Source organism: Stylophora pistillata, chromosome 3 (genome assembly GCF_964205215.1).
Source record: "Stylophora pistillata chromosome 3, jaStyPist1.2, whole genome shotgun sequence".
Classification (NCBI taxonomy): Eukaryota; Metazoa; Cnidaria; class Anthozoa; order Scleractinia; family Pocilloporidae; genus Stylophora; species Stylophora pistillata.
The window spans coordinates 46817740-46841331 of NC_142521.1; the positions used below are offsets into that span (position 1 = coordinate 46817740).

Below are 23592 nucleotides of genomic sequence, written 5' to 3' on the forward strand. Positions count from 1 at the left end.
CGACATGATTTGGGCGAGGTGACTCTCGGGCGACTTGACCAGCTACCCTTGTGACTCGCCCTGGTTCAGTTCCGACACTTAATTTTTTTTTTCAGAGCCTCACCTCTGCATTATCAATCTGAACGTAAGAGCTACGCCATCAAACTTTTACTCTGAACTTATCTAACATATCCTTTGAAGAAGAATTTGAGTTAAAATGAAAAAAAGAAAATAAACAATATTAAAAAAACAAAAACAAAAAAAAGTGTTTGCGCGGCCGGGGCCCTAACCTCGATGGGAGTTGGTACATTCGAAGTAACAGGTACGCAGAGCGTACGAAGTGGCGAAGTTTTGTGTTGAAATAAATTTTTTGCACACTTTATACATGTACTTATTCTATTAATTTCCTGCCATGTCCCCGGCCTGTCAACTGACAGTGTACAAACTCTGCCCTAACCAAGTCTTCCTTTCGGTAGAAGTTTGGTATCAACAAGAGGTTTTCATTAATGATAACTTCTCTGTGTTTTAGACCACACTGCCTTTTTACTGCAATACTTTACAACTATACAACAGTAGACGCATGCAGTCATAGATTACTTTTTTCTTTAAGTATGTCCTATTTTTCTTTTAGCCATTGCTGCCTACACAACAGCATTGAAAAGTTCCATAGAAGACCAAACGGAGTTTCAACCCAAACTGCTTTCCTCTTGCACAATTGCTAGCGCAAAAACAGAGGATATATTCACCAATCTTCTCATACAACATGGTAGAAAGGACCTCTCCGCGGGTAAGATGCAGTCAAGGACTAAAAACCTCAAGTACTACGGAGAAGTTACCGGTATTCCAGTTAAGCACTGCGACGAAATATTCCTTCGCTTAAGAGATGATCTGCTGAATCCTAATTCCATTCTTGTCGTTGGAAAAGCGGGGATTGGAAAATCTCTGTTTTGCCAAAAGTTGATTCGCGATTGGGCGAAAGACAAATTGCTTCAGCCGAGAAAAAACTCTCCCGAAACAATACCCAATTTAAAATTTGTGTATTTGCTTACTTTCCGTCAATTGAATTTGCTTCAAAATGAAAGCAAAACTTTAAGAGAAGTCTTAAACTGTTCTACGGTGTTAGATGATAACTCTAACATTGATGACGGTACATTTGAGTACATTTTGAAGAATCCTGAAGAAGTAATGATCATCCTTGATGGCTACGATGAATATTTACTACTGGATAAAATCCCTGGAAACCTGGAAGAAGAGTATCAAAACAGCTCCAAAGAAAAAATGCCAGTGCCTGCACTGTGTTCCAAACTTATCAAGGAAAAGATCTTGAAAGGTGCTATCATCCTGATAACCTCGCGGCCCGATGAATCCGACAAGTTGGGACTATTCCAGTTTAAAAGGTACGTGGAAATCGCGGGATTTTCTTCAGAACAAGTCGAAGAGTACATTGAAAAGTATTTTGTGAAAAGCGAGACAAAAAAAAACATTGTACTTAAGCATGTCTTGAACAATGAGAATCTTGTTAGTTTTGCCCACATTCCCATGCTCTGTTTTCTGATGTGCTTTGAAATGGATTATATACTAACAGACTCAGGAAACCTCGATGACCTCCCTGTCTCAGTGACTGACATTTACACTAAAATTGTAAATATTTTTGAACTTAAGCATAGCGGCGAGTCAGAATATAGAAAGAAGGCAATCCCTGAGGATGTGAAGAAGTCCCCTCGCATCATTGAAAACACACTGAAGAAACTATCAGAATTAGCGGCTAAACTGCTTCGGCAAAAAAAAGCAACTTTTGATCAAAGCGAGATGGAATGCGATTTCGATTCAAGAGAAGTCGAAAAACTGAAGGGAAGTGGTCTTCTTCATTGTGGTCAGCCTTTCAGGACCAGTTCGACTACAACAACTAAACTCTTTAGCTTTACCCACTTAACCGTTCAAGAATACTTGGCTGCTCGTTGCTTTGTAAACGAAAATCATATTCCAGATAGAAGTTTTTCTGAAATGGTTTTCCAATTTATGGCTGGCATTTTGTCCGAAAATAAAAACGAGGAACTAATGGAAAAATTAATGGCAAATGTTCAGGCCTTATCCTCTAAAAATCGCCTTCTCGCAGCAAAATGCCTGAGCGAATGCAACGACAAGGAATTTGCCAAAAAGTACATTAGGAAGCATCCTCATGCATGCTCCGACTCAGACAACAGCTGGTCTCTTGAAAATGTATCAGATGTAGACTGCCTTGCAGTATCATTCGTCTTGAACATCGTAAGTGATGTTAATGGAGAAGAAGCTGGAAGGGCTCGACACGAAAATTCTGAAAAGTTTGAGGCAATCAAGAAGTTGAAACTAACCAAGTCGCCGCGGTCATTGCCTGGAATAAAACGAATTTGTAAGTCACTAGAAAAGGAACACTCTCGTGTTTCCAAACTGGGAATCACGCATTGTGACTTGACAAAGGAATTTGACGTCCTTGGTAGTTTAGTGTCCTATAAATTAATAACTCTTAATCTGGGTTATAATGAGCTCACTGATACCAATATTGCCAGCCTAAGTGACGCTTTAAAAGATCCACGCTGTAGGTTAACCACACTCTCTCTCTGTGCCAATGAAATCACTGATAACGGTTTTTCTAGTCTTTGTGAAGTACTACAGCATCCAAGCTGTAAACTGACCACACTTTTTCTTGGGGGAAATAAGATCACCGATGCTGGAGTAGCCAGTCTATGTAATGCATTACAGCACTCTCCCTGTGGGCTAACCACACTAGATCTGTGGGGTAATCGGATCACCGATGCCAGTGTTACCAGTCTTTGTGAAGCACTACAGCATCCTTCCTGTAGGCTGTATACACTAAATCTGCTGGGTAATAAGATCAGTGGGGAAAATATGGAACATCTAGACACGTTTATTTGTACTGTAAGATTTCAAAAAGAAGAGTTGTATGATTTGAAAATACAGACAGTAACTCGCTACTCAGAATGACCAGGAACACAGACCACGATTTTAACCTTTTGGAGAACATTGTCTGAGTTAATTGATGTAAAAAGGCTGATAGTTTCGAAAGAAACTGTTTGGGGCTGCGTCGGTGGGAGGAACGAAATAATTTGGATATATCAACAAAGTTGAAATGGTAAATTGGCCACCGTAATGATTACAAAAGCTGACGTTTCGAGCGTTAGCCCTTCGGATATATCGCTCCGACGAAGGGCTAACGCTCGAAACGTCAGCTTTTGTAATCATTACGGTGGCCAATTTACCATTTCAACTTTGTTGATATATCCAAATTAATTGATGTAAAACTTGGAATGAAAAGAGTTACCATTGTATCACTAAATTTACTTCTTTTAAGGGGTTTGAAGCAACCCCAAAAAAATAGTTTCTCAAAGGGTGATGTAATTTTTAATTTTTTTTGTCCGTATTTCTATTTGATCGAAATAAATTGATAATTGCCAAATGTTATTTTTATCGTTGTAGGGTTATTAAGGAGTTGAAATATCGTCAGAGCATTTTTCTGATGAGTGTCGTACAAACAAAAACCTGAGAAGAGAGGTTAATACCCTGAAGAGCCAGTGAGATCTAAAAACAGGCAAATCACCTAAAGCGCGGGAAAACAGGTACATCACCTAAAGCGCGGGAAAACAGGCAAATCACCTAAAGCGCGGGAAAACAGGCAAATCACCTAAAGCGCGGGAAAACAGGCAAATCGCCTAAAGCGCGGGAAAACAGGCAAATCACCTAAAGCGTGAGAAAACAGGCACATCACCTAAAGCGCGGGAAAACAGGCAAATCACCTAAAGCGCGGGAAAACAGGCACATCACCTAAAGCGCAGGAAAACAGGCAGATCAACTAAAGCGCGGGAAAACAGGCAAATCACCTAAAGCGTGAGAAAACAGGCACATCACCTAAAGCGCGGGAAAACAGGCACATCACCTAAAGCGCGGGAAAACAGGCACATCACCTAAAGCGCGGGAAAACAGGCACATCACATAAAGCGCGGGAAAACAGGCAAATCACCTAAAGCGCGGGAAAACAGGCAAATCACCTAAAGCCCGGGAAAACAGGCAAATCACCTAAAGCGCAGGAAAACAGGCACATCACCTAAAGCGCGGGAAAACAGGCACATCACCTAAAGCGCGGGAAAACAGGCAAATCACCTTAAGCGGTCGGCATTAGATAACATGGGGTGAAGTAGACCCGAATGATTAGCATTTTCCGGTCATCGTAGTGACGTCATCTCCCGACCGCACTGTAAACTTCGGAAATTAACCCTTTGAATGCCAACCCAGGTGCATGCCTCGCAACCAGCGGCCATATTGGATTTTTCATAAAATAATTTTACTCAACAATTTGAGCCCTTTGGCATTGTATAACTCTTTTTAGTAATCAATCTTGCACTACAATAGTCAATACATCAAATATGTATTTTTATTGGCTAGGTTATTACAACCTCTATGCCAGTGTGGTTGCATTTATAATAAAAAAACAATTTGATAAAAATGATTTTCAAAAACATCTTATATAACAGATTTCATTTCTTCTTTGTACTCCCTTATAATGTTATTGTTCTCATAAAACCACAAAGTTCAATAAAGTTAACTTTTGTCAATGATTTGTCTCTTTTTCCCATATAATCATGACCAGCAGCCATATTGAATTTATAATTGGATGATCATTTGTCCCAAAATAATAACAAGTTTCAGTTTCCTGCATGTCTCCTTTTTGCAATAACAAAACAAAGTCCTTTGAAACAACCACGGATAAAAACCTTGAACGACCGAGAAAAGAAACAAAATGCTTGTCAGAGGACGTATATATACGTCCTCGGTATCTGAGGGTCCTATTTTAGGACGTATATATACGTCCTTGGCATTCAAAGGGTTAACATGGCGACGTAAGCATGAAACCAGCAGGGTGCGGGCGATTGTAGGCTGTAAGCTCAGACCAGGCCACGCATCGTTTTGGTTTACATTTGTAGACTAATGAGCAGTTCGCGGGACAAGCAGATGGATGTTTCCGGAGGAACTCACGACCCGACCTAATCTCGAGCTACCTCACCCGATGTTATTTGGACCTTTTGCACAAGACAGTACATAACATAAGGTGAGGATTATTGTTATTGTTTTGAGAATTCTAAGTTATGTAATTCAGTGTCTATCATATACACTCTGTCTTTGGCCTTCTTTGTTTAAGGGATGGAACTTTATGCAATATTAGTGTTATTTTTCTATGCCAAAACTTCCGTCAATTTTACAAGCTTACATTTATCTTAATAATATTAATTAGTATATACTAAAACAGTGGATAGCGTTGAAGGCGCGCTCTGATTGGCTAGTCAAACTCCGAATATCCTTTGCTATTTACCTCCGAGCAACTCGGGAAAAAATGGCGTCCCGGTTTGCATCCGTGACAAGCGAAGAAATCATTCAAATTAACGACGGTGGTGTATATTATCTCACTGTTTTAGTATATACTAAAACAAGTATTCACCTCCACTTTGGTGAATAGTTGTTAATTACTTTAAGAACATTTTTTGAAAAATTCGTTAAGAGCAACAAATTCAGAGCAAGTTATGTACCAATCAAATCATTGCCTCTTCACCTTGATTGTATGCCCTCTGGGCAACCCTGAATCTAACTGATTGTTATGTCTCTGGGGTATGGATTTTGTATTGATAATTGTATGAATGTGAATATTACAGTCATGCAATTAATGATTTACACTACAAGTGATATTTTAAATATTCTCTCAAAATTGCATGAGCTTTTAAGTGGGTGCAATTTCAAAGAATTTTCAAATATTGCAAGTAGTGTAAATCGTAAATCGTTATAGTTTTCTGTTACGATTACTCATTTATTCTATGACTGAGAAATTTACAAACATGCTTGCATTCATTAGCAATGCAGTTCAAATTAAGAATTAATGATAAATCTGCCTGCTATCAGTCAATCATAAAGAAGTAATTTTCTCAGTCATATAAAAAGAACTGAAACCTTCTGGTGTGCGATATTTTTAAAATCAACTTACCCCACACATGAGACCTTATGGACAAAATAGTGAGAAGAAGCTAGGTGACAAGTACTTCATGTGTGCCATTTGTTGTTGTGATTGTACTGGCAAAATGTCTTAGTGTGGAAAAAGTGAAAGAAAGAAAACACAAAAATGTCTGCATGCAGACTAGAACAAACCTTATTCCAAATAAACAGCTCAAGAGAAAATTCTTGTTACAACATAATAACATTCTTCCATAAGAAGATGATCCTGTTTCATCATTGAATAAACACATAGAAATTCTTACTTGTAAAGCATATTAATCACAGAATATGTCATGCATGTACATTATATATGACACTGCATACTGTTTTGTAAATAACAAGGTGCGGTTGGCTCATCAAAACTTTAAAGTCATCTCAACATTTACAATATATACTCTGGCCTAGCTTACTGACTAGTGAGTGATATGTCAGATTTTCCCAGCCAAAATAAATTTTTTTCACGAGTCAGATAATTCATTTGTTGTTTAGGTTTTGGCAAAAAATTGTTAGCAAATGTACTGTTGCATGCTTCATTGGAGCTCACAAATACTGTAATTGAAACTCTCAAAACTGGTGGCTTTGAAAAAGTTCAATTATAGATAAATTTTAGACATCTACCTTTCATCATCCACACTTCGATCAGGTTTCGCATTTGCGAAAGCAAATGACAACTAAGCCCAGTTTGATTTTTATCAGAATACTGTTTGAATTGCACCACAAGTGATCTAACTACCTGGTACTCAACATTTGTGCACACCACAAGGAAAAACAGAGGTAAAGCATTACGGGTAGTTTTGTATGTGGCATCCAGTAGACAAATGTTGCTATATCTTTTCAGGAGTCTGTGCTGCCAGGGACTTTGATGTACAAACAGAAGGGTGCTGGGATCCTGTTCTGTAGTGTGGTCTTCTCCATCTGTTGTGGCTGAAGAGACATCTCCACATGGCTGGAAGTAGATGAAGTCCTCCGGGCTAGATGCTTTCCACTGGATAACTTTTTCTGCCACATTCTCTTGATCAATTTTTGAGAATCTGTGCTTTATGGTAGCTCATTACATGTGGCTCCTTATGTTACTCAGCTTTGGATAAAACCTACGGTTTGAGGGAGATGGTTGGATTTCATCCTTTGCTAATATTTCATTTTTTATGTAGACAGTCAGGTGTCTCCGCATTTCATGGGTGTCTTTCACTCCCTCATTGACAAGCTTTTCAATTTGACTGATGATCCTGTCATCCACAGGCTGAGATAGGCTGCTCCCCTGATATGAAATGAGAATAATATGTGTTAAGATATTAATTTCTATTAAGGCATGTTATACTTAAGTTAAAACAGAGAGAAGTGTCATGGCTCCAACAAGACACCTTATTAAGTACCGGAATGAAAGCGTAATTTTTTTTCTGATTAACCAAACATTGATTGGTACTGGCAGTTGCAGGTGGACTTCATACCCTCACCTTCTATTATCTTACCTCTCCCATAAGATGATGTGCATGGTCAGTCTAAGTAGGAAACTCTATGTAAATTCTCTGCTCTGACCTCACATTTCCTTTTGCCATATCATCTCTCAATCGTTTTGATGCTCAATCTTTCATGTTTTGTATCTTTTTCAATCTGCAGTGAGTTGTAAATTTTAATATTAAATACTGAGAAAAAACGTTTTTAGTGTATTTTAATATGTTTCATCCTGGCTGCGCTTCAAATTTTAATGTTGCAATTTATTGTTGAAAGAGATTATTAGTTTTATTCTGAATGCACACATACTTATTTACAAAGAGAGATGAAATGCAGCTGGTTATAAAACCAACTGAGGAATGAAAGCAAAAATAATGATGAAGATTGTGTATGTTCAAATAGCAGAAGCTATTCTATTGAGTGGATGATGAAATTCTTAAATGAGGATGGAATTTTATGTTTCTGTATGAAAGAATTACGTTCCTGGTAAAGTGTAGCTCTTTTAGTGAATGATTAACTTCAATAGTATACACCATGATTTCCAAAGTCCTTGTCAGCCTTGTAAGTGGAAACTTTTACGGTGTTCGTCGTTTCGTATTTTGAAATAATCTTTTTGGCATGATCCAAAGACTGAACGTAGCCAAATGTTTCGGAAATCTCCACGGAAAAAGAAGATTCTTTCCCTTCTTCCATTGTAAACATAGATACCACATTCAATTCTCCCGCCAGATTTTCCCGCTTGAACAAGCAGCTCAGCGGAAGAGGGGAGTTAAAGTTTAGCTGACGAAACCAACAACACTGAGGGGCGAGGGGATGTTACTCTTCTTTATTTATAGCCTTTTAATATGTATAGCTGGCTTTTCGTACGGCATAAAACGGTAAACCTCAAAGATACTTGCAACTTTCGCAATTCTATTTTATATTGGTTCTGATGTTAGCCTTCGATGGGATAGTAAGGATAGTAGTTGATTTTAAAGTACACATATAGCCCAACCACGTAATCATGAATAAATGTGACTTCACTCAAAGTTGCTTCCTTTTAATATGTTACTTCTAAGGACTTCATTACTAACACGCTCTTTCAACGCAAAAAAAAGTATGGCTTAGTTTTATCGTATTGCTTCACACATCATTACGATTAATCCTCACCCTATGTTATGTACTTATACATCGTCCTGTAGTACTGAAAAGTAACATCGGGAGAGGTAGCATAGAGTCCTTCATTTAAGTAAGTAGGTCCGGAAACATTCTGCTAGTCCAGCGAGTTGCTTATTAGTCTGCAACTCCGTACACTAAAAAGATGAGTGGCCTAGTCTAAGCTTACAGCCTGCAATCGTGCGCAACACGAACTACTGGTTTCACACTTACGCCGCCATGTTAATTTCCGAAGTTTACAGTGCTGTTGGAAGATGACGTCACAACGATAATCGGAAAATGCTAATCGTTCGGATCTACTTCATCCTATGTTATGTAATGTCGACCACCTAAAGCGCGAGAAAACAGGCACATCACCTAAAGCGCGGGAAAACAGGCACATCACCTAAAGCGCGGGAAAACAGGTACATCACCTAAAGCGCGGGAAAACAGGCAAATCACCTAAAGCGCGGGAAAACAGGCAAATCACCTAAAGCGCGGGAAAACAGGCAAATCACCTAAAGCGCGGGAAAACAGGCACATCCCCTAACGCGCGGGAAAACGTAGGCGACCATGTCGTGATCATACAGCGGTCTAAAAAAGAGTCTAAAAACGGAACTCCGGAAACGTGTCTATCGTCTGTTAGAACATAGCTAGCAGAGTTGCGCAATTAAATTCATTATACGTGAGCGTGCTCAAAATCCCGATAGTGCACGCTGATAGCGTCAGCAAATCCGACTTCGCCAGAACTTTTTTTTTCGCGCGAGCGGCCATTGTTAGCGCGGGGAAAAATAATATATTTCGCGACAATAATGGATACAAACAGAAACTCGGCCTACTAGTCCGGAAACGAAGACAATGTTTCGACCTTTTCCCTTGGGCTAGAGCTCTTAAATGAGGCAGAAAGAGAGAAAAACAAAGGAAAAGGAGACTCGGAAACAGCGCCGTCACGATTCGCTTCAACTGATATTGTTTTCCGTTTTTCGCGTCGGATTTGATGCACAATTCCACCGGCTATGTTCTAAAACAATTGGTTCATGCTTTCAGCTGTGCACTATCGAGTTATGGAGCACGTGGGAAGTTTGGAGAGCACTCAAGAAGCTAGAGTTTCCCTCGGCTATCGCCTCGGGCAACTCTTACGCTTCTTTCGTGCTCTCCAAACTTCCCGCGTGCTCCATAACTCGATAGTGCACGCTAAAGCATGAACCAATTGTTAATTAGAACATAGCTAGCAGAGTCGCGCAATCAAATTCATTATACGTGAGCGTGCTCAAAATCCCGATAGTGCACGCTGATAGCGTCAGCAAATCCGACTTCGCCAGAAATTTTTCTTTTCGCGCGAGCGGCCATTGTTAGCGCGGGGAAAAATAATATATTTCGCGACAATAATGGATACAAACAGAAACTCGGCCTACCAGTCCGAAAACGAAGACAATGTTTCGACCTTTTCCCTTGGGTTAGAGCTCTTAAATGGGGCAGAAAAAGAGAAAAACAAGCAAAAGGAGACTCGGCATCAGCGTCGTCACGATTCGCTTCAACTGATATTGTTGTCCGTTTTTCGCGTCGGATTTGATGCACAATTCCACCGGCTATGTTCTAAAACAATTGGTTCGTGCTTTCAGCTGTGCACTATCGAGTTATGGAGCACGTGGGAAGTTTGGAGAGCACTCAAGAAGCTAGAGTTGCCATCGGGTATTAGGGACCTTAAGCATCGATGACTTTGGGTGTCACGGACGTTCGATCGTTTGCAGGAGGGGGAACCTGGGAACGACGTTGTCGCCAACAGAGTTCGTGACATGACTGCGTTAAGCAAAACAATTACGCTAATTTACAGACGTTGTCAGTCGACCGTGAAAATGTAAACACATCCTTGGCGTGCTCTCGATCTTGACGATGTCCAGTTTAAAGGAAGCTCGAGAAATGCTTTCTCTAGCATGGAGTCATCATTTTATTTCCGAAGAAGAATTTTTGTTATTGTATGACGCTAGTTTCTCCAAAAATCCATCATTTCCTCACGCCGACTACGATCGTTTTGATCTCGATTCTATGGACGAAGCAGAGTGTTTTTAGGAGTTTCGAGTAAGAAAAATGGACATTGTTAGACTTGCTGATGCCCTTGGATTACCAACGAGTCTGTGCTGCCACCAACGAACTAAGGTCAACCGCATAGAGGGACTGTTGCTAAAAAGATTTGCATACCCATGTCGTTTGGGTGACATGATCAGGGGCGGATCCAGGATTTTCTGAAAGGGGGGGTTGTACAGATGTCGGTGATTTAGAAGGGGCCGCAAGGCCCCTTCCAACTAGGGGGGTCTGGGGGCATGCCCCCCCAGAAAAATTTGAAATCTAGAAGCTCGGAAATGCAATTTCCAGCATTCTGGGCATCAAAAGGCGTGTTGTTGTAGCCTGTATTTCAAGGTTGGAAAGAGTGTTTTTTTTGACGTTGTCTTCCGTTCTAGAATTCTTCCGTTGCTTTCTTGCATTACTTATTAGTTTAGTTCTAGTAGAAGAGAGACTAAGAATTACAAACTGTGAATAGACGGCTGAAAGAGGCATGACAGGCGGCAGTAAACCGCCGGTAACCGGCTTTTATTGAAACCCTTGCGGCGGCCCGTTTGTACATTATTGTAGTACACTTTTATCGCCAATGGCAGAAGGCGAGTGATGGCCCCATGCCTCTGGCGTGAGCTCTTAACAGTTCCAGTGTCATACCTGTCCCCCAAAAATATGATGTTTAGATTTTGTGAAGGCATGATATAAAATCTGGGATTAATCTTATTTCTCAGACAGAAATTAAAAAATAATAATGTATGATTGAACTGTCCAGCAGTTGTTGTCGTTTTTCTACTGCATTAGCATACCTCATTAATCAAACAACGAAGCCTGAAAAAGTCTTCTTGGATGGGCTTTTACAAAAGCCTCGCAGATCTCGTCTACCTCGAATCTCTCAGGGTAATGCATCGCAATTACAGCAAGGTCTGAGAAGCGCTCTTCAGACATCGTTGATCTGGTGCAGGTCTTGATCCGTTTCATGAGCGAAAAGGACCGCTCAGCTTCCGCACTACTGATTGGTAGGGTGCATGCGATGAGTAGAAGACGATGGATGTTTGGAAAAGCATCCTCGTCACACGCGCCAAGTGCCAATAAAAGATTGTTTGGGAGGTCCTTCTCTGTTGACTGCCACATAGTTTGCCATCTTCGCAGCTCATTCCCAAGGGATTTGGGAAAAGGAAGGTCATTCTCCCAGAACAGCATGCCTTTTGTTGCTTCAGATAGCTCCATGGTGTTTTGAACTATGATTGAGGGAACAAGATAAAGCAAGTGGCGTGCGTGGCGGTCTTCGACAGAAAACCGGTCTTCCATTTGACTAATCAAGGAATGAAGGAGGGGAATAGCCACAGATTTTTTATAATGATCAATTGGACTAGAGCTGGGAATGTTTGAGCGGTTCCTCTGTATGCTTGTCTTCCTGGGTACGGCTTCCACGATTCCCAGTTTCTCGGCAAGGTTTAATACTTCTGTGTACCACACTTTAAAGTCGCTATCAATGTTTTTTCTAGCAGACTTGATGTTTCCAATTACTTCATCAACCATCATGTATGCTTCATAAATATCTTGGTCCCGTTTCTGCAGCTTTGATGCAAGAGCTTTGACTTCATCAAGAATATTCTTGGTTGTAATGAAAACCACTACTGTCTGAAATGACGACAAAGAGGCTTTCAGTCCCTGGGCTTTTGTGATGGTATCCTTGTCCCAGTTCCAGCTTCCAGTAGATGATTTTAAATTCGGGTATTCGTGGGGGGCAACAATAGCATCAAGAAATGTGAGAAGAATCTCATACATTTCAAGAAAAACATCTAGACATGTGTGCCTTTCCACCCAGCGTGTCTTGCATAGACCTGGAAGCTTGCTGTGAGAATTCTCAGGAAGGTATTCTTTCAGTGTCAACTCAAACAGCTGCTGTCGCTTCGGGCTGTTATTTAAAAAAAGATATGCTTCGTTAATCAGACCTATCAAATTTCGCACTTCTGCCAGTTTGCATGTTGCTGCGATGGAGAGGTTTAGGCAGTGAGCATAGCAGTGCGTGAAAAGAGCCAACGGACTGAACTCTTTTATCTTAGCCTGCACTCCTTCCTTTCCACTTGACATAACAGAAGCTCCATCATATGCCTGACCACGGATGTTGCTAGGATCCAAAGAAACAGATGGATCAGAGAGAGATTCCAAAATCTTCCTTGAAATCATGGTGGAATTTGTTCGTTGTAAGTGCATAAAACTAATCAGGCATTCTTTGACATGAGGATCGTTTGGCGAAGACTGGTCCACAAACCTCAGGCATAAAGATAAGATCTCCTGGTTTGAGTGTGGATCTGTACCCTCATCTGCTATAATCGTGAAAGGGAGGCCCTTGTCCCTCAGCTCTGCTGTCAGCCTTTCCTTAATTTTTGATGAATACACGTGAATGACCTCATTCTGAATAGTTTTGCTGGTATATCTTGCTTGTCGGCTTGCTGACATGAGGTGCTTCTGAAGAGGCTCGTTTCCTTTCGCAAGTAATTGAAGTAGAGCAACAAAGTTTCCTCTGTTAGTTTCATAACTTGAAAAATCGACACGATCATCACGATGTCCTCTAAAGGACAGACTCTGCTTTGCTAGAAACTCAACAGCTAGAACAATCTGTCGTAGAATTTCTTTGTTCTCTGTGGCTTGATTGGCTTCGGCCGTCGCCAGCTGGGAATCTACTCTATACCTCTCAGGATTCTGAAAAGTTTGTTTGAAGAGGTCTGCCTGTTCAGTTGCGTATCTATGCATCGCAGATTGCTCATGACAGTTGAGGATGCCATCCTTGCCAAGTGCCTTAGTGTAAGATTTCTGGTACGGTACTGTGACCAATACACCTGGTGTTGTACCCTTGGTAACTTTGTTAGGAAATAAGATACAGTGACTACAAATCCCACCTTCAAGTATGTAGCTGTAGCAAAGCCATGGGAACTGTTTCAGCCATTTCGATTGAAAAGAAACTTTCCATGTCTTCTTTCCTTTGGTAACTTGATGAGAATGAAGTATATCAGACTCAGAAGGTTTGCAGTGTAATGTAAGGTATTGCATTCTTTTTTCATCTGTAATTTCGTGCGATAATCGCCTCAAAACATCCCAAGAGCCTGCAGCATCTTTGACAACAGTTCCCAAATCAATCTTTGTGCCTGTGGTTGAACCAGAAGTGGTAGGCACAGGACATTTTGCAGCTACATCTAAAATTTACAAAAAGAGTTTATTTGTATACATTCACAACTTTTAATAGGTTAGTCCTTTATCTATTTGCAATAACCTCAATAAAATTGACACACATGCATTAAATAAATACAATAGCCTGCTTTTATTGTACTTTACAGGTCACATGAAAAATGTCTTGGTTATATATACCTTCACTAAATGACAAACTATTTTCTATAACATAACACTGTTATGCCGCTATAGTATGTAACATGCTTTTACTCTTAGAGGCAGACAAAAGTAACGTCATATTCTTCCCCTAGAGCATCAATATATTCTTTATCTTCGGAACTGCAAGATATTTCAAAAAACTGAAGGCTGTTCAATTTTTGCAAAATCAGCCTTACGTCGTTTCTTTCAAGGCTTACACCAACCAGGCACAGAACATTCAATGAGCATAATGAGGAAGTAATAGTTGCCACTTGATTGGCAGTGAATCCTACTCTGTTGAGTGATAGTACTGTAAGATTTTGTAATTGCTCTAAAATAGCCGTGCAACAACAAGTATCTATTTTTCTACAGTCATTTAGGATTAAGGTTTCAAGAGGAGAAGAATTAGAGTCAGTCAATAGGAAATTAAGGGATGATATCGGTTGGCCACTTAAATCCAGATATCTCAAACGTTTAGAAAATCCCAGACTATCTCCTAACAATGTTTGAAGCCTCCTTTCTGATGTTGTTATTTCGATATATCTTATAGATAAATATCTGAACCCACTGGAGTGCGACATGAAATTAACAATTTGTTCTTCATTTAAATATTGCATGGGCCACTCATCAAGAAGTAGGCAACTCCACAGAATGTTATTGTTGTTTATAATGTGCCTCCACCTCTTTTAGACCAGGCACACTGTTTTAAGCAATTCTTTAAGGCAGAAGTTTTTAAACACCTCGACCAATACTTCATCGGGCAAAGCTGTGTACAAAACGAAATTATAATACTAGTCAGTTTTATTTGGAATTCACTAGACTTCTTGCAACGTTGGAATAAATACTTTTTGTTGGTGCTGGCCGATATCAGTTTACTTTTCGGATAAATAAAAATAAGAAATTCTACCTTCGATCCCAGACCCTCCAGCCTGATCGTCAGGGTTGCTGATTCTTGGCTGCTTGTTAGGAGGAGCACTTTCTGTGTTTATAATTATAATGACAGTTCACTTAGTGAAGTATAATAAATTATTTTTTTGTCTCCGTTTTAAGAACAATTTTATTTCTGCTTACCTTCATTAATACCTTCATTATCTTCAGGCCTCGACTGGGCTTAGGGCTGTCCCGAAGTTGCTCGGCAACTTTTGAGCCACTTTTCGGATTTGGAGCAACTTTTAGTCCTTCGAGCAACTTTTCGGATTTCGAGCATTTTTTTCCTTTTTGAATAACTTTCTCGCCCTTTTAAGGCAATTTGTAACTAAAATTTGTCTAAAAACCACCCATTAAAGTTCTAATTTAAACTTTTATGTGATTCGGCCATTTCTGTGTAAAACACAGTGAAAATACCGGTCCCCTGGGCTGCCTGTGGTAGCAGACGAAAGTGGTCAGCGGATATGCTCAAAAATTCAAAATGGCGGAGGCGAGTGATAATTCATGCTCGAGTGAAGATGATGAATATTCAGATCCTTTGGAAGAAGCAGCTAGTGCTGGAGCTAGATTAAGTGTTCCAGAAAAAGCCAGTATCTCTCGGAAAAGAAAAGTGCCGACTAATCCAGCCAAAAAGAAGAGAAATGTTCGTGGATCAGTCGATCCAAAAGTGTCCGCGTGGGATAGAATGAACGAGTTCAAGGACCAGTGCCTGACTACAGATACAGTGTCGGGAAATCTAAGATGTGACGCCTGCAGAGAAACTCTTTCCAAAAAAAAGAGTTCTATCAAGAAACATGTAGCATCTGTAAAGCACATCAAAGCGCTGGAGAATATTAAGAAAAGCAAGAAGAAAGATCAAAATATCAAGGATCTTCTTGCAAAAACAAGCGGAGGAGCAAGAGGATACACATTACCCGAAGACATGAGGCTCTATCGATACGAGCTCGTGGAAGCGTTGCTGAAGGCAGGTATCCCTCTTTCAAAAGTCGACAGTTTGCGACCATTTCTTGAAAAATATGGTCATCGCCTGACAACTCGGAGCCATCTCACAGAATTCATTCCCACCATTCATCAGAAGGAGATAGACTTTGTGAAATCCGAAATAGCTGCCAACAGTGCTTTTTCTGTGATCTTTGATGGGAGCACCAGGCTTGGTGAAGCGTTGGCAATTGTGGTTCGCTTCATTGACAAAGATTGGAATATACAGCAGAGGCTTCTCAAACTTGAAGTTCTAGCCAAGAGCATGAATGGGGAAGAGCTTGCTCAAAGACTGATTCAGTGCTTGGCTGTGGAGTATAAAATACAGCCGAACCAGCTTCTAGCAGCAATGAGAGATGGTGCCTCAGTAAATGAGGCTGGATTGCGTCAAGTCATGTTTTTCTTTCCCAATATTTTTAATGTCATCTGTTTCTCACACACAATCGACAATGTTGGGAAACACTTTGAATTTAGTGTCCTAGACACATTTTCTAGGTGTTGGAACACCATGTTTTCTCTAAGTCCAGCTGCCCGGCTGTTGTGGAAGACAAGAACTGGCACAGCGATGCGACTTCATTCCAAAACCAGATGGTGGAGCAAATGGGAAGTCCTCAATCAGGTAATGGAGTTTTTTGGGGACGTTGAGCCCTTCCTAAGAGAAAATGATAACCTGTCTCCTGTTTGCCGTGCAAGCCTGTTGGAGATTTTTGATGATCCAGTTACTGCTAGAGACTTAGACATTGAGCTTGCTGCTATGATTGATGCGGGCAAGCACTTTTTTCAAGCAACTTATTATCTTGAGGGGGATGGTCCCTTAGTATTTGCTTGCTATGAACGTTTGTCTGCATTAGCACATGCAATAGCCATTGACTCTTATCCAAACACTGAGGCCAAAGCTCGCCAACATGCAGGTAGAAATATGGCATTGTACAACCAGTTAGTTGCCCAAGGAAAGGCATGCATCAATCCAGGCTTCCGCTTTTACCAACAGAAATTAAGTGTGCAGTTCCACAATGTTGTTCGTGCATTTAAGGCTGCACGGTTATGTTGCCCAGTACAGGTGCAAGCACTACGTCCAACTGCTGTATCAGTCCAGGACCTAAAGCAATTTAGTTTCATTACTGATGCAGAGGTTGTACAGCTTGTGGAAGAGCTGCCAAACTATCTGGCCACTGCTGATGGTGCAGCCATTGAAACAGATGAAGACAAAGTACATTGGTGGGCTACACATGCCGCTGCTCTCCCAAATTGGTCTGCTGCAGTCAAAAAGATCTTGTTGGTGCAGCCTAGTTCAGCATCGGCTGAACGAGTGTTTAGCCTGCTACAAAATGCATTTAGTAAGCAGCAAGAGGCAGCATTAGAGGAAACAGTGGAAACATCGGTCATGTTACGTTACAATGACAATAAGCGCACATGAAATCATGAATTATGTGTCGGTAGAGGGGTAGCTGGTGGTGCAAAACCTTCAGGGACAGTGTAAATATTGTAAATATTGAAAGAACATGGCTTTATACCACAAACACTCGTTTATGTCAGAGAAACTTTATATCCTTAATAAGCATATTAGCAAAGTTTGTTTTGTTCGAATACAATCACGTGGTTGCGTTTAGCGAAATTTATTAATTAAATCGTTATTTGAGTTGTAAATCAATCTCTTACACCCAAAAATAGAAAGCAACTTTTGAGAAACTTTTGGATTTTGGGGCAACTTTTGAGCAACTTTTAGAATTTTGGAGCAACTTTTGAGCAACTTTTTTGGAAAATTGGAGCAACTTTTTGAGAAAATTGGAGCAACTTAGGGACAGCCCTAACTGGGCTGAACCTGCAAAATGTTTATTTATGTTCAAAAGACATGATTTTCTTGCCAGTCAGCTTTCAATATGGTGCACAATGTAAAATACACTTTGTATGAATTGCACGGTATGTCGAGGCTATCGCGTGTCGAAGCTATCGCGTGTCGAAGCTATCGGATGTCGAAGCTTTCTGTGTTTATAATTATAATGACAGTTCACGTAGTGAAGTATAATAAATTATTTTCTCTGTCTCCGTTTAAGAACAATTTTATTTCTGCTTACCTTCATTAATACCTTCATTATCTTCAGGCCTCGATTGGGCTGAACCTGCAAAATGTTTATTTATGTTCAAAAGACATGATTTTCTTGCCAGTCAGCTTTCAACTGGTGGACAATGAAAAATACACTTTGTATCTGTTGTATGAATTGCACGGTATGTCAAGGCTATCGGGTGTTGAAAGTAGTTATTATTGTTATTAAATATAATTAACCGTCTTTTTTAAAAAAAAAACACGAACTTACCTGATTTCTTCGCATAAAAATCGGTTATTTTCTTCATGACAGCTTCCAGTTCGTACGTTCTTCGACCTCAGCAACTGACTCAAACATTCGCTCGGTCCCAATCCCGCTCGTTTACGCTTGAATGAATTTCACCTGTGTTCCTATTATATATGACCCTGAGGACGTCACGCGATCCTAATAAGACTTTCTCCCAAGTAACTGATCCCCCACACTGACAGAAGTTGCGAAATGTATATTATCTTTTTAAATCCGCAAAAGCAGGTGAATGGTGGAAGTGAAACAACTTCGTAAAAGACAATTTTGTTCTTATTTTTTTTAAAGAAGAATTAAAAAAAATTAAAATGCTGCTCAAAGGGGGGGTTGCAACCCCCTCAACCCCTCCCCTGGATCCGCCCCTGATGATCCACAGATTTGGACGAAATTAATTGCTAATAACAAGACAGACAAATAAAAAACTAATATCAATTTGCTTTTTATGTATTTACAAGTTTTTAAAAATAACATGATAACTGTGGGGACTCTGGTTGTCTAATCGCTTAATCTTCTGTACCAAAATAAAAATAGGGCTTGTGTTATAAATGCTCATTACACTGTATGGCAAAGTTCATAGAGTTTTTAATCAAAATTTTGTTTCAAAGTAATGTGCCCAGTTTTATATTATAGCAAGTCATGTAAATTTTAAAGTTCTATACATGGCATTAATTTCTCATCAGTAATATACCTTTTGAGGATAAGTAATTACAATGTATATGCTGGTATGAATAAACTGTGTCATCAACAAATTATAAAAAATGTAATACAGAAAGCATGAAGACATCACAAGCAATAAAAAATATGTTAAGCATAAAAAATATGTAAGCAGTCAATTTCATCACACTAACAGACTCCAACTGAAGTAGATGGTGATTCTTTTGATCAATGAAGTTAATATGTACCAATCTGTTGCTTTGGTTGGGGCCGATACAATCATAGTTTAAAAAAAATGTTTTAAAAGAGTAGCTCAAAAGATATCCAACAATATTACAAAAAATAAAGGCATGAAATATATGTTTCATGGTATAATATTGTAAATCTTCAAATAAGTGGTGCCCAGGGTACTTATTCAAATTTTGAGTTAAAACAGTAGGGTGCTTATTCAAGAGGGATCCTTTTCAGTTCACTTTAAACATGTTCACAAGCTGAATTGAAAACAAGTATTAATGTTCAAATCTGGGCCAGGGAAGAGGGCAGGGTGCTTATTTCAAATTTTCGTGGATAGGAGAGTGCTCTTCTTTTTTCAATTTTTCTTTTCTAATATTGGCATAAGCATCTTATACTGCTGTTGTTGCTGTTGAGCCATGTAGGTTTGCATTTGTAGCAACTGCTGCTGTTGTTGTTACTGGAACTGTTGTTGTTGTTGTTGTTGTTGTTGTTGCTGCTGCTCCTGTTGTAACAGCAGTTGCATCAGGCTGTTATGCTGCTAGTCAAGCAATTGCTGCCTCTCAGTCTCTTTCTCCAACTGCACAGATCTTATTTCTATATCTCTCTCTTTTAGCCTGTTCTCTTCAGTTGCCTGCTCCCTCAAATAGGCCACCATTTCAGTTCCATTGGATTGCCTCTTTTTGGCCTTGTTTTGATTTTCACCATCCCCACCTGAAAGTGACCATTTCTTCGTTTCACTCAATGACTCCATGGCTTTGAGCCTGATATCCTTAGCTTGCTCTTGTTCTTTCTGTTATTTCTCTCTTGTGTTTTCATCCTCCTCGTCTCTTGACTGATCACAGGCCTCAGCTCTCTCTATGATTTCTTTGAGTAGTCTGTCCAGCTTGGTTGGCTCAGGACTGATGCCACTGGCTTTTAACTATTGTGAAGTCTTTTTTTTTTTTAATTTTTCCACCAGGACCATATAATGATCTCTTACAGACCTCTTGTTAACTTTAAACTCTGCTCTTTTGTTGAGAATGTTGGCAATTTTCTCCCATGCCTGTGCTCTGCCCACAGTCTTCTCTTTAGCCCTGTATGGCTCAGCCTGCAAGACTTCATGGCACAGGAGAATGTCTTTCTGTTCACTCCATTCCATTTTACCACTGTTTTAAACAATGCATGAAATTTCAGCCTTTAAAAGATAACTTATACAAGTATCCAGTTAGCTCACCTGAACATCATGCCCAGTTGATCTGATATGATTAAAAATGCAGTGTTAAACATCTCTGTAGCATACGTAAACATAAGTCCCCCCAATTATACATTACTTCCAGTTTTCGAGCTACACCCTATTTTTGGTAAAAATTTATATTTTTCATTCCCAAGCTGAAAATCCTTCGTTTCCCAGCGATTTTAGGCTAATTTAAATGTTCTATACAGAGGATAGTAGTACGTGAGTAAAGTAATTAATATGAATTCTACCAGCCAGCCAACAAATGGCATGGCCGGTATATAACCACCACAGTTGCAAACTGTCTTGAATTCTCCCAACCAACCTCGTGTTTAGATGAGGCTATATAAACATGGAAAAAGTGCTCTATTACTTAAGCTTAAATAATATGCTTTACGTGTAAGAGTAAGTTTAATAGCTGCAACACACATTTTATTTTCAAACCAGTTTGGGCGGTATCACGGCTACCTATATTCTTTAATTTCCGTTAATCTCAGATAGTCCTTTAGGAAAGATTACTAGAGAAAAAAGTGTGTACATTCCTATAGCTAGATGTCGCACTTTGAGCCGGGCCGGACAAAAAAGATAAACAAAATAGGAACTGCCGACTGCTTGTTGCACAAAACTAACGGACGACTTTTGATATTCATCTGTTGTAGCGAAGTTAACTTTAACCTAAGGTTAAGAATTTTTTTCTCAAAGTACGCATTACGCTAAGCTACTTGCAAGACTTCAGAGATTTTCGTCCAAAAAAAAAATTAAGCTGCATGACAACTAACCTCGAGGATCTGCTTCGACCAGCGTAATTTCCTCCTTCACCGGGAACTTGTAAGCTTGACATGACCACAAGTACAAAAGCCGAGAAAATTTAATGTGGTTATCGGAGTGAATGACATCAAATCATCTTCGAAGTACGGCAATTTTAATCTCAAACCCACCTGTATTTCTGCGTTTTCTGCAGGACGTCAAACTAAGTGATCCTGCGTTGTCGACGTGACCTTTCACCAGGGACGGACGGTGTATCCATAGCAACGGCTAACGACAGCTGAAAAATCACTTCCGGCGAACGTCCGTGACACCCAAAGTCATCGATGCTTAAGGTCCCTATTGCCTCGGGCAACTCTTACGCTTCTTCCGCGCTCTCCAAACTTCCCGCGTGCTCGATAACTCGATAGTGCACGCTAAAGCATGAACCAATTGTTAATTGATAACGTGCTCACGCCGGATATCTTGCCCCAGCTTGTATAGTCCTGGCGGGATTGTACACAGAGTTTAGATTTTTGGGATGTTTTTTCGGTTAGTCCGTGACCCGTGTTTAGAGAGTTTTATTGCTCACCTCGATGAGTCGTGCGACAGTCTTGTAGCGTGATAGTTAAGATAGAGTGAACGCTTGTTAAGTAATGGAAAATTCAATATCTAGATTTCATTGATTTCTGTTATCCTAGATAACTGATCTGCGTGATGGTTTTGACTGAAATCAAGAACGGGGAGAGGGAGTCTGGGACCGAAGTTCCGGTGGTAATCAACCGTAAGAGTTCAAAAAGATGGATGACAACACGGAGAAAGGGTCTCCGAAGATCAGGTTTCTGTCGCACCTGCTATTTATAACGGCGTAAACCTAATATTTTAAAGGAAAAACTCAATTGAAAAAAAAGCCTTAAATAATTATCTCTCTCGTCCATGATGATTGCTTTTACGAGCGAGTTCAAAGAACGCTTGCCCAAAACTCAGGACGTTTTTCCGTGTTATCATCCGCCATTTGTAATTTTTCTTTCCTTGTTCCTCGTTCAATTTTCACCATTCCTAGTTTTAGCAAAATCCTCTATGAAATTGGTGGTTCAATAAATATTTCACCTGCAAATACAACATTTTTGTCTATGTAAATGGTAACACTTCCTCATTTGTGGTACATTGAGTCTGCCCAATTGGCAAACTATGCCGGCCGGTCTTGTCAGCGGATCAAGTGGTGAAAGAATTTGACAATTTGGATATTTTTAATGCAGATGTAACAGACAGGAGAAGACCTAGTACTCTTACTTAACTAAGTTTTACAGAGGGGTGTAGGGGACCCTCCTATAGCCCAGTGTAGCAGCATCCGAAGTTCTCATCGGATCGTCGTAGTTTCTGCTCCTATTGGAAGCCCTTGGCGTTCTTTTTCTCCAGGTATGCTTGTGTCTGTCACTGAGCACATAATCTTTCATCTAAATCATCAGGTTTAACATTTACCGTCTTTATTATATCTTTATTGCGCAAGGGCATTACTTCATTTGTTTAAAAGAATTGAAAGTGAAAGTGTAGTGTGATATCGTCCGGGTGAGCGTAGTCCTGAGAAGGACTGTTGTCGGTTGTAGTGACTGACGTTTCGACAACCTGTGCGGAAGTCATTATCAGAGTCAAGTGAATAATTGTCAGTAGAATGGTTTCATTTCAAAATGATTGGTCAGTTTTGCCGTGATGTTGTTGGCTGTAAGACTCAGTAAGGCGGTCGTGATTGGTCTGTTTCGATCCGTCGGTGAAGTTAGGTCGTTCTGTTCGGTTCGTTTGTAATGTTTATGTCGTCAATGAGTCATTTGTATGGAGCCGGTAGTATTGACACCTGTTTAGGGGGTCTGTTCTAAGTTAGTACACCAGCTTTCCAGAGTCAGTCGTTGAAAGTAGTCAGTGCTGTAGGTTAGACATTGCGTAGAGTCCCAGTCAATGTTGTGGTTCGTAAGTCGATGATGTTCAGCAACCGATGATGTTCATCAACCGCCTCCCGGTTAGCTCAATGGATAGAGCGCTGGACTGTCGTGCGGGAGGTCGAGGGTTCGAGCCCCGGTCGGACCAACACTTAGGGTCTTAAAATAATTGAGAAGAATTTGCTACCTTTCTATAACATCAAGAAATGGTTAGATATTCTAGTCTTCTCGGACAGGGACGAATAAATGGAGGTCCCGTCTCCTGCAGGGTTGGGGTAGGAGACGTTAATTTCCCACACACGAGATTACTGTGTGATGGATGTCCTCCCCTGGGGTGGGATGGGTGGGATATTGGGCCACTTAATTTGGAGCCTCGCTCTGTTGTGCGACCCTCACCATACTCTGGTGAAAGTGATTAAATTAAATGTGATTGTTGACATCACCTTTCATCGTCGCCCGTTTGTGTTCAGTCAGTCTTGTTGCGAGGTTTCTGCCAGTCTCTCCGATGTAGGAAGCTTGGCAGTTGGAGCAAATAATC

General features: G+C 40.2%; 3 protein-coding genes and 1 pseudogene across 9 annotated transcripts in view; 2 read left to right on the forward strand and 2 right to left on the reverse strand.

Annotated features, from left to right (window-relative positions):
- LOC111323715 (uncharacterized) overlaps positions 1 to 7905 on the forward strand; it is a 29872-nt gene extending 21967 nt beyond the window's left edge. For 3 of the 5 annotated variants that reach the window (XM_088754174.1, XM_088754173.1, XM_088754175.1), the window contains one exon: positions 611 to 4589. In XM_088754174.1, the coding sequence (XP_088610300.1) occupies positions 611 to 2961 (2351 nt within the window). In that variant the 3' untranslated portion in view covers positions 2962 to 4589. Of the gene's footprint in view, positions 1 to 610; positions 4590 to 6850 lie in introns of those variants that run through there. The other 2 variants (XM_088754177.1, XM_088754176.1) reach the window with 2 other exon arrangements.
- A 3229-nt stretch (positions 7906 to 11134) lies between these two features.
- On the reverse strand, positions 11135 to 15134 carry LOC148736464 (52 kDa repressor of the inhibitor of the protein kinase-like). 2 transcript variants are annotated; one of them, XM_088755223.1, is made up of 3 exons: positions 15094 to 15134; positions 14930 to 15001; positions 11135 to 14788 (listed from the first exon to the last, which is right to left on the reverse strand). In XM_088755223.1, exon 3 carries the CDS (start codon positions 13705 to 13707, stop codon positions 11464 to 11466), a length of 2244 nt encoding a protein of 747 aa, XP_088611349.1. In that variant the 5' UTR covers positions 13708 to 14788; positions 14930 to 15001; positions 15094 to 15134; the 3' UTR covers positions 11135 to 11463. The 2 variants fall into 2 exon arrangements, with proteins under 2 accessions (XP_088611349.1, XP_088611350.1); XM_088755224.1 differs by having other exon boundaries at positions 11135 to 13850; positions 15094 to 15128.
- Positions 15135 to 15168: 34 nt separating this feature from the next.
- LOC148736465 (uncharacterized) lies at positions 15169 to 17743 on the forward strand. The gene has a single exon (XM_088755225.1). It carries the CDS (start codon positions 15431 to 15433, stop codon positions 17342 to 17344), a length of 1914 nt encoding a protein of 637 aa, XP_088611351.1. The 5' UTR covers positions 15169 to 15430; the 3' UTR covers positions 17345 to 17743.
- A 1098-nt stretch (positions 17744 to 18841) lies between these two features.
- Positions 18842 to 21498, reverse strand: LOC148736466 (uncharacterized; annotated as a pseudogene). Its single transcript, XR_015999395.1, has 3 exons — positions 21316 to 21498; positions 21156 to 21219; positions 18842 to 20308 (listed from the first exon to the last, which is right to left on the reverse strand). The product of XR_015999395.1 is annotated as an uncharacterized LOC148736466 (transcript).
- Between the last annotated feature and the right edge of the window lie 2094 nt (positions 21499 to 23592).

Coding starts and splice junctions, on each gene's coding strand:
- LOC148736465 (XM_088755225.1), top strand. CDS start 15,431: ATGGCGGAGGCGAGTGATAATTCATGCTCGAGTGAAGATGATGAATAT.
- LOC148736464 (XM_088755223.1), bottom strand. CDS start 13,707: ATGCAATACCTTACATTACACTGCAAACCTTCTGAGTCTGATATACTT.